This window comes from Capsicum annuum, chromosome 12, assembly GCF_002878395.1.
Source record: "Capsicum annuum cultivar UCD-10X-F1 chromosome 12, UCD10Xv1.1, whole genome shotgun sequence".
In the NCBI taxonomy this organism is placed as follows: Eukaryota; Viridiplantae; Streptophyta; class Magnoliopsida; order Solanales; family Solanaceae; genus Capsicum; species Capsicum annuum.
Genome location: NC_061122.1, coordinates 61,570,375 through 61,581,267, shown reverse-complemented (window position 1 = coordinate 61,581,267; position 10,893 = coordinate 61,570,375). Strand labels below are relative to the sequence as shown.

General features: G+C 34.1%; 1 protein-coding gene across 4 annotated transcripts in view; it reads right to left on the bottom strand.

Moving 5' to 3' along the window:
- LOC107850628 (aspartic proteinase-like protein 1) overlaps nucleotides 1-6,633 on the bottom strand; it is an 11,466-nt gene extending 4,833 nt beyond the window's left edge. The window contains exons 1-9 of one of the 4 annotated variants that reach the window (XM_016695292.2): nucleotides 6,036-6,633; nucleotides 3,828-3,966; nucleotides 1,841-2,082; nucleotides 1,491-1,718; nucleotides 1,171-1,309; nucleotides 1,028-1,098; nucleotides 844-943; nucleotides 547-607; nucleotides 334-405 (exon numbers count right to left, since the gene is read on the bottom strand). In XM_016695292.2, coding sequence (XP_016550778.2) covers nucleotides 334-405; nucleotides 547-607; nucleotides 844-943; nucleotides 1,028-1,098; nucleotides 1,171-1,309; nucleotides 1,491-1,718; nucleotides 1,841-2,082; nucleotides 3,828-3,966; nucleotides 6,036-6,325 — 1,342 coding nt within the window. In that variant the 5' untranslated portion in view covers nucleotides 6,326-6,633. Of the gene's footprint in view, nucleotides 1-333; nucleotides 406-546; nucleotides 608-843; nucleotides 944-1,027; nucleotides 1,099-1,170; nucleotides 1,310-1,490; nucleotides 1,719-1,840; nucleotides 2,117-3,827; nucleotides 3,967-4,474; nucleotides 4,494-5,391; nucleotides 5,537-6,035 lie in introns of those variants that run through there. The other 3 variants (XM_047401803.1, XM_016695295.2, XM_047401804.1) reach the window with 3 other exon arrangements.
- Nucleotides 6,634-10,893: the final 4,260 nt, after the last annotated feature.

The window sequence follows — 10,893 nt, the reverse complement described above, 5'->3', positions numbered from 1 at the left end:
TAAAAAATTCTGCAAACTACTCATAAGAAGCAGATAAAGTAACCCGGTCCATCACACAGATGAAAATCTGGTATAACTCAATTCACACCCTCTTGTATTACTGGGTCGTGCATATTTTGATGAAACTGCAAAATAAGCTTTTGTCTATTTTTTCACATAAACCCTGTTGGGTGCAAAAATGCAATTCAACTTCTCAATACACAAAGAAGAGGTTGTAAGGAGTAAAGTAAGAAAATAAACTCCTTTTAAGTTAAATCACCCTACAGACAACAAGTGAAAATAGCTAAATCCAGATCAGACCAAGACAATTAGTAACCAAAAATTGGTACTCACAATCAGAGCGCGACCAGCCCAGTTTCAGGTTCTCCCTATCAAACACCATGCGATATCCCGTCATGAAGTTCTCTGCACAGGAAAATGATTATTACTTCCAGAAATTGAGAGACAAAATTGCAACACACTTTTGCATTCAGAAACTTTGTACAGTTTATTTACGGTTGCAAGTATAGAGAGATGAAACCATAAGGGGAAGAGGGTCAGGCTTACGTCCAATCGTTCCAATATCTATGCCTGAAGGCTCCACAGCTAAACAAAATCCAACAGCACCCTACATCATGATATTGAATATATTCACACGCGACCAACATAGAAATACCTGACAGACTATTTATATACGATACTGGTGAATGAATGGAAATGATCCAAAAGTGAAGGACCAAAAGCTGGCATGATAATATAACCAAGAGAAAGAAGCATAGGATGCTTCACAGATTATGTAATCAAAAGAAACAGAGTGTTCTTCTCTGAGTTGCAAAAATTGGTGGAGTATTTTGAGGCACTTACTTGACTGCCATAAATTACAAATACAGGATCCTGGACTACAAAGCTGCTGTTCATCATGAACTTCAGAGTAAATGAAGGAATCTTCGGTAACCCTTCAGAACTGTCTAGGTTCAAATACTCATTCAGTACATATGACGAGGCAGAAAAAAGAAAGTAGTTCAATCTTTCGCTTATATGTCATTACCTGGATTTGTAGCAATATTGCCAAGGATATCCTTCAAAGCTAGCTTTTGTAGCATTCACTTTTCCATCAAACTGTAACAGGAAAGGCTCATCTAAAATACTGCACTTTAAAGTACAATTAGCAGCAAGTAGGTGTAAGCTTACCTCTTTAACAACTCTATTGTAAATTTGGTCAGGAAGAAATGTAAATGATGTCCCACTATCCACAATGGCTTTGAAGTTTGTCTGGTCAATACAGGAGCTCCCAACACAACATGACTCCACGCCAACAACATAAGTAACACTGGACCATGAATTCACTCATAATGTGAGTCAACAGAGAGTTTGACAACCCATACGTGCAAGACAACAGCAGAGGTAAACAGACAAATACAACACTCAAACTAATCAAGTCTCTAAAATTCACCAGTGTATTCTTGTTTACAAGGTAAGATGAAGCCTCTAAAATTCAAAAGCTTACATACAATTGTCCATCTGAAGGCAGAAAGGAAGTTGTTTGCTGTCCAGCGGGCCCTTGGTCTCCAAAGAAAATCCTTCCTGAATCATCTTCCTTAAAACAAAGAGAAAAGGAGTTTCGGACCAATCCATCTTTGGCAAGACGACTTGGAACTGAGATTTCTCCAGGTCCCAAGCCCATAAGGCCATCAGGTGCAACTCCATTTAGGTAACCACCAGTTTGCTTACTACCACATCTGAAATGAAAAGAATTAAGACCCGTTTAACAGTCTTTGCATACAGAACCAAGTGAAAATGATACCACGAATGAAATTCTTATTTGAACTTGAGATACAAGCAGCAATTCAATGACACACACCCAAAAGTGACTGGAGCCCTGGCAGAGCTATTAGCTGCCATACAGCTGCCTGATGCAAGGTGCAAGATATCTTCCACGAGCACTCCGGATGTAGATGTATCATCCGATACATAATTCACAGTGTATGGACAGGGCTGCTTAGGGTTTTTGCAATTTGAACGCAGTTCACATAATTTATGGCTGCACGACAGGAACTTACTTGTACTTGAGCCAGACGGATTGTACTCATTTAGATCTTTATCCTGCATAATAGATGCCCCAAATACCAGGGAGCACCTGCCAATCAATCATCTGATATAAGTGCTAAACCTGTTGGCAATATTAGCAAAGCCTCCGCATCTACATCGAGTACTGATATTTATATAAAGGAAATGAGATTAAGGCAATTTTATTAGGAGAGCCAGCAGCTCCAAGAAAAATATTCGCACTTACCATGATCTGACAAGACAGCTCACAAATGATATTGAATAAAATGTGGAAATTTCTGAAGTTTCCATCGGAATTTCTAAACTGCATATTATTTTCCATCGGATAGAACTCAAATACAATGTAGAAAGATGAGATGACGTAGAAATCTGTGAAGACATAAATAGTGACAGGTTCGTTTATTCTGACGCTTATTTTGTTTGAACCTTTTTCCTTTTTATTTTTCAGTTTTTAAAATTAACTTGTTGCTCTGATACCTTAATGTACTCTAGGCCAATAGTAACGTAACCTGGCCCATTGAGAACAAACTATTGATAGGTCAATCTGGATAGGTGGGGTCCTGACCAATTGTTTCGCTAAAACTGACCCAACCTATCTTTGACCAAAGCAACCAGTGTATGGGTTGGGTTATGTTGGTTCACTAAACCCAACACTTCAACCTCTCCAACTTGCCCAAACCTCCCCGTTAACAGTCTTAGGATAATCAATTCTCGGATGGTCTCTGTCTACTCTAGGCATAATTTATAACAAACATAAGGATCATATCCAATGGAATTGATGATACTGAAAATGTACCTGAAATGCCCCCGACCCTTCTGTTATTCTATACTCAAAAGTAAAACTTCAGTTTTTCCAGAAAGTTATATTAGATGGCTCAAAGTGGTATTACACTACTTGTTTAGTGGCATAAAACGGCCAGAGAAATCATCATTAGTTATCAATTAAAACTAAAAGTAGAAGATACCAAACGAAAAATAGCAGAAACAGAAACCAAATAAAAGAATAGGAGAAGATTTATTGAACAAGTTCACAAAGCCTTGATTTTAGACAGGGGTACTTAACCCGTAAGGGCTGAACATTTTCAGTTACCCAAGTCCACTATAAAGTTAGAAATTCCGAATAAACATGTAACATTCTGAATGCAGTACGTAAACTTGTCTACTGAGAATTGAAGTGTTACAAGTTCTTGCTACTCTGCTAAACATTAACATAGTTGACATTAAGGCTCTCCTTTCCTTTTCATGTAACTGACATTAAGACTTGAACAAAATTCTAACTGCTCGTTAGAAGTATGTATTAACATATTTCCTAAAGCATTAGAAAAATCGGAAGTCACCAAAGCATGTTGTGGACATGATCTCTCGCAACTGAACGTTAAGAATTGGCTTTTAAAATGTTCCAATGGAAATATTTTAACCTTCCAAATAAGGCACCTCTATTAAAATTTAAATGAGAGAATAGAAAGGTATTGGTGTTTGGCTCCAAAGTCAGGTCACAACTCACTACTAACTATCGCATCTATCCTTCTATAGCAGTCCAAATGTAAACTATAAAGATAAACATTTTTTGAGAAGAAGATTATAGAGGTATACATAAAGATAGTGTGCTGTATTTATTTAATAAATAATTTTACAGCGTGATTTGGATGTCAAACTGCTCAACTGAAACCAGCAAAGACAAATATCATCTACGAGCCTAACCTATTTGCAGTTACTACCAGCAAAAAGTTAGCAACAAACATTTAGAACAGAGATATAACATTCTTGGTTATATTGCATACCAGGCTGCTATAATAACTGGCTGAAAGAGGAGCGCATTGTACACATTCACACGGAACCCACAGCAAGTCACTTCCAGCATCCAGTGCAACGAGAAAAGGAACATTTGGCGTTCCTAAATCAACCCACATGTAATGTAACCTGTGCAATAGCATAATCTTGGATTAGGATCACATCATCATATAACCCGGAATGCCAAATCTTACAATATAAAACACACACACAAAAAAAAAAAAAAAAAAAAAAAAAAAAAATCCCTAATTTCAAACTTGCATCAAACCTTACAGATCACAAACGTGGAATCCGCATACAATATCAACCTTTATTTGATACCATGCTTTTTAGCTTAACTTGAGCTGAAATCGCTAATGTTTCAGCAACATACTACATTTCACCCTCAAAGAGAAGAATAATACATTAACCAAATCCCAAGATCCTTCAGTTCACATGTATTTGCATCCTAAGTTACTCGGACTCTTCACTTTCGGTGCCGCACCCGTGTCGACACGACATAGGTGTGGGATCCGTATCCGATCTGGTCAAACGATTTTGGGTATTTTGACCAAAATCGGTTGGAAAAGTCCGGACAAATTTAAGAAATTCTGTAATCAAAACAAACGTTAGGGTGAAGTTGAAGAAACTGGAATACCTTGTATATAGAAATTTCTATGTTATTGCTTCTCTTTTTATATCCTTTCAGGACTTTATTCTTGAACAATACTTTCTCCTCAAGTTTTCTACATAATATCTTGTAATTTATGTTTTATAGCTCTATTTTTAGATATTTAAATTAATTTTCACCGAATCCCCGCACCCGTATCCATCCCTCGATCCATATCCCCGAATCTTTAAATTGAGACCGTGAAGGATCCGACCTCTAGATCCGTACCCGTATCGGATACCCGTACCCAAGTCCGAGCAACTTAGTAATTGCATGAGTCATCAATATTACTCCACCCTGACTATTCCACTATGTCCCATTTTTAGCATATGCTAATCTAGTGCATTGAAATAGATAGATTACAGATAAACTTGATAATGGAGTAGCTGGTAGTTATGATAATTAGGGGATAACTTATAGCATACCATTGTCTTAGTACTTAGCCACCATCCACATTTGATAATTTTTTAGAGAAACATTGACTTTTCATAAATACTTCCAAAACTCAATTTTTTGTTTCTATTTAACAATAAACTATAAGTTGCTCAGAGACAGGCACAAGCCAAAATCAATCAACTCCTAATTGTACTTACATTCACTTAAAACTAAAAAGCATTCCAAAGCTTCCAAACAAGAAAAATGTCACATAATCATCATCCCAAAAATAGGTACTTTGACAAAAACACCAAAATTTAGACCATACAAATAGAAGATAAATTGTCCTTATTCTTTTATGACCCATTTACTTTTTCAGTAATACTTCCAAAACCCAAATTTTAATATTTCAATGGAGCAACATATTATTATAAATAAACATGTTGGATAGATACAGACTAGAATCACAAGAAAGCCTTAACTATACACACAAATTAAAAGTCACTTCTACTACCATTTACAATCACAACCTTTTCATTTTACAATCCGTGAACTGTTCTTTTTCCTTTCAACATACTCCCCTGTTTCATTTTAACTGTCTTAAAAAGGGCAGCCTAATTCACCAAAGCTCCAGCTATGCACAAAAGGTCCTATTTCCAAGACTTGAACCCGTGATCTCCTGGTCACATCACAATAATTTTACTAGTTACTCCGGGGCTCTCTTCAAATCAAGAAAATTTTATTATTTTCTAATACTCCTTGTGTTTCAATTTATTTAGCATATTTTGACTTGCACGAAGCTTAATTTAAAAAATAAACTTTTGAATTTTCGGTCTTAAATTAAAGATATCCAAATGTATCAAAAAGTATTTTAATTTTGTGATTTTAAACATATCACGTGAAAAAAAATTCAAATTAAGTTAAATTAAGGACTTGCTAAAAAGCCAAAGGTCTTTCATTTTGAAAAGGACCAAAAAGAAGGTAGGCCAAACAAATTGAATGGAGGGGTATATAAAGTAATATTAGTAAAATTTAAACTTTTAAAACATCAAATAAAACTGATTTAATAAAATACATGTCTAATTAAAGCTTTATTATGAGATAAAAGATCAAACCTCGTCAAAAAAGAATATATTAATTTAAAAGGAGAAACAAAAGAGAAGAGATAACCAACCATCCAAAGTCATTTCCCAAGGGCATAGTTTTGCTACCCTGCGAAGGAAAAAGAAGCTGAAACTGAGGACCAAGCTTCATTTTCTGCCTCTGCAAATCACCATTCATCAACTTCCCATAATACTCCAAACTCCTATGTTGTGGCCATACTTCCCCATTCCTTGAAACCCTAACTTTTCTCACTTCATCAGAAAATCTATGAACTAACTTCGACGAATACATATCCCCACATTCAACTAGTACAAAAAATAGCCCTACAAAACCCACCTTCCAAATCTCCATTTGAATCATACACTCACTGTGTGTGTATGTGTATGTGTGTGGGGTATTAACAGAGTGAAAAATGTAAGTTAAGATGAAATGGCTTTGGGGTAGGTGGGTGATTGTGTATTTTTATACATAAAGAGTAGGATAATGCCTAGCACGATATACTAAAGCTCCTACGATGCAGAGAGAATCGAATATTTGTATGTGTGTGAGGAGGAGGATTGGGGAAGTGAAAGAGGAAAGTAGGGGAGGAGGGATGAGTAAGAAAGAAGACGAGGAAGGAGATCACGCGTGTCACTTAGCATTGTGGTGGGGAATCTATATATCATGACTTCACGCTTTTAAAGTTCTATACTATCTACTGTTTTTGTCTCATTACTTACTTTTCTGCCTTAAAAATAATCAATCAAAACTAATTATAGTTTGTGTGGCCAACTTTTTGGTTAACTTAAAAGCAATTTTTCCATTGAGGTTTTTCTTTTTTGTTAAAAATTTGAGTATTATGGTCACGAAAGAAAAGTATATTTGTTAAGATTAGTGCATCAACAGCTGCAGATTAGTTGTACTAATTGTTGAAATTTAACTTATAGCTTTAAAGATTGGATTAAGTTTAGGTAAATAAGGTTGCAATCATACACAATCTGATTTTATAACAGCTACTAATCTTTAGGCAATATATGATAGCTTATTTTACTTCTTTAATTAAGTTTTTTCAGTTATGATTTTGTGTATAAATGTGGCAGTGATCATTTCAATAAGTAATGAAATAAATAAAAGTTTTTCTGTTCTCTCTTCTTAGTTCAACATCTATTTTTTTTTCCTTTATACAGATTAGGTTTTGTTCTTTCTTTCCAACAAATTGGTATCAGAGCATTGTCATCTTAAGGGACCTGTGAAAAGAGAGTGAATAAAAAACACAAATTCTTTCTATATAAACATTCTTTAAACTATTATCTTAAATAGTTTATAGAAAATGAATTTTGAAACAAGCTTTCTAATTTCACCTGTCTTCAATGACAAGAATTATCAAGCTTGGCCAATTAGAATGACGGTTCATCTTGAAGCACTGGATCTATGGAAAGCAGTAGAAGAGGACTATGAAGTAACTCCTCTTGGAGATAATCCAACAGTAAATCAAATAAGACATCACAAGGAGAGAAAGACAAGGAAAGCCAAAGTCAGAGTATGCCTTTTCTCCGCGGTATCTCCTTCAATTCTTACTAGAATTATGCAAATGAAGTCCGCTGCAGAAATTTGGGAGTATCTTGAAAAGGAATACCAAGGAAACAAAAGAGTAGGGTGGGCATGGTATGATATATACCGAATACTGTACTGAAATCAAAAAAATTTATACCGCGGTGTAGATGTTATGCTATTTGGTATGGTATTTGGTAGGAGTTTTAAATTATTATTGTATTTAGTACGGTATTTGGTATTTATGCAATAAATACTGAAATACTGCATACCGCACCGAATTTTTTTAATAATATATAAAACTCAAATATATTATATTTAAGATTATTAAATATATTTATATATCATCCATTAGACAATTGAACATAAAAGGAACTTTTATTCAGAAATAAATTTTTTGGGAAGCTTATTATTTCGAAGTATTATGCTTAAGTTTAGGTAATGTTGTTCAGAGTTTGCATCTTGAATTACTCAATCGTGATTGAAATGTGTTTTTGTGTAGATGATTAACAAAGATAGTTGTTAGTCTGATATGATTGAGACGTTTTTAAGTTCTAAAGTTATAGTTTTTTTTATATGAATATATGTAAACCGAAATCAAATAAAGTATGGTTACCGAATTACCGTATCATAAAATATCAAACCATACCAAACTAATTTGGTATGGTAATGAAATTGTTCTTTTAGATACCGAAAACTGAAGTTACCGTACAAAAATTTAAAATACAGTACCATACCATACCATGTCCACCCCTACGAAAGAGTTCAAAATATGCAAATGATGAATCTGATTCGAGAATTTGAAATAAAGAGAAAGAAAGAATCAGAAACCATGAAAAATTATGCAGATTAGCTACTTGACTTAGCCAACAAGGTGAGATTGTTTGGTAAGGATTTTACTGATGAAAGAATTGTTCAAAAAATTCTTGTCACACCTCCTGAGAAATATAAAGCCGCAATCTCTTCTTTAGAGAATTCTAAGGATCTGTCAAGCATTACCTTGGTAGAACTTGTTAATGCTTTGCAGGCCTTGGAGCAAAGGAGAATAATGAGGAAAAAAGGTTTTGTTGAACGTGCTTTTCAAGCTAAATCACAGAACAAGTCATACGAGGAAAAAAAATAAACCAGAAGCAAAGGCATGACAATAATTACAACAATTAGGGAGGAAGTAATCCACCCTGCCCTCATTGCAAAAAGACAAATCATTCTCAATAGAAATGTTGGTGGAGATTAGATGTCAAGTGCAATAAATGTGGTCAACTCGGCTATATGGAGAGGGTATGCAAGTCACAAATGTCATAAGATGAAGCCAAGGCTGCTGTAAATTAATATGAAGAAGAGCAATTGTTTTAGCAACTTGTTTTGCTAGCAAAAATACTTCTAAAAATTAGTTGATTGATAGCGGATGCACAAATCATATGACCAGTGATCAAAAGCTCTTTAACGAACTAGATAGATCTGTTATTTCCAAAGTCAAAATTGGAAATGGAGAATATCTTGATGCAAAAGGTAAAGGAACAATTACAATTCAAAGCCCAACAGGTTTGAAACTTATAACTAATATTTTTTTTGTTCCTGATCTTGATCAAAATCTCTTAAGTGTTGGGCAGCTACTTGAAAATAGTTTTAAAGTGTTGTTTGAAGAAAAAGCATGTGTCATCAAAGATTCTGATTGTTCAAGGTCAAGATAAAAGGAAAGAGATTTTTCTTGAATCTATTAGACGAGGAGCAGGCAATAATTGTCGGGTTGGAAAATAATTCCGAGTTATGGAACAAAAGACTCGAATATTATCATCATGATGCCATACTCTTCATGAAAGAAAATCAACTAACAGAAGGTCTCCCGAGCCTTGAGAAAAATCTGTCTGCTTGTGAAACTTGTCGGTATGGGAAGCAAACAAGGCTTCCTTTTCATAATTTATCATGGAGGCCAAAAAATTAGCTGCAAATTGTTCAATCGGACGTCAGAGGACTTCAGAAAACACCATTTTTGACTGGTACTACTTTAGCTGTGAATCAAAACCTTTGGATTCGGAAGCTGCTGGCAGATTTGTACATGGAACAAAAGAAGAGTACTGAAATACTTATGGATAATGAATCTGCAATTTCATTGAAAATAATCCTATTTCTCATGAAATGACAAAATATTTCAAGATCGAGATTTATTTCTTGAGGAATGTGTAAAAGAATGGAGACATAATCATGGTACACTGCAGAACTATTTTTCAAAATGCTGACATTTTAACTAAGTCTCTTTCTAGAGAAAGATTCAAGTTTCTCATAGATAGACTTGGTGTTACAGCTTTGAGTCAAGGAGGAGTGTTAAGATTAGTGCCTTAAGAGCTGCAAATTAGCTGTACTAGCTGCTGAAATTCAGCTTACAACTTTAAAGATTGGATTAAGTTTAGGTAAATAAGGCTGCAATCATGCACATTAGGTAAATAAGGCTGCAATCATGCACAATCTGATTTTATAACAGTTACTAATCTTTAGGAAATAATGTTAGAGATATGATAGCTTATTTTACTCCTTTAATTAAGCCTTTTCAGTTATGATTTTATGTATAAATATAACAGTGATCATTTCAATAAGCAATGAAATAAATAAAAGTTTTTCTGCTCTCTCTTCTTAGTTCAACATCTCTTTTTTCCTTTATACAGATTAAGTTCTGTTCTTTCTTTTCAACAATATTTGTGAGGTAGTAAAAATGGCAATATCCTAAATCTTGTTATAATGATAGCGTTAGATCTAACAATTCTATGTTATTATTGTGAGGAATTTTTATGATATTTGATGTTTAAATCTTATTAGTTGTTATAAATAACAATACATAAGAAAATTAGTTTAATAAATTTTATATATCAATAAAAAAATATATAAGGTGATCACTTTAATCAAAACATAATAGAAAGAGTGAGAGCATAAAAAAGATCATCACTATTAGTTTTTCATCATAAAGTTAGATATGGTCATAATAGATTGACACCATTTAAATATATTTTAGCGTGTTATCGGTAAGTCTTGAGAGTTTAAAGTAATCTCATCAACTGAATGTGATCATGAGCGTACTTGAATAAGAAAACTAGGTTTATTTTCTTTTAACAAAAAAGGTCAAAAACACCCTTGAACTATTCGAAATAGAGCAAAAATACCTCCTTCTTATTAAATACCTTTCTATTTATCTTTTGGATAAAAAATACTTCTCTCTCAAACGAAATGTCATCAGGCTGCCTACGTTGATAAAAAGAGTAGCTTAGCCAATCTACATTAGCATCTACATGGAAAATCACCTCAAATAATACCATTAAGCAAGGTTGCATGTTTTGGTTCTCTTTTTCCTTTCTCTATTTAGTTTTTTCAGAATTAGAAGAGTAAGCATACCAATATTAATAAAGGAT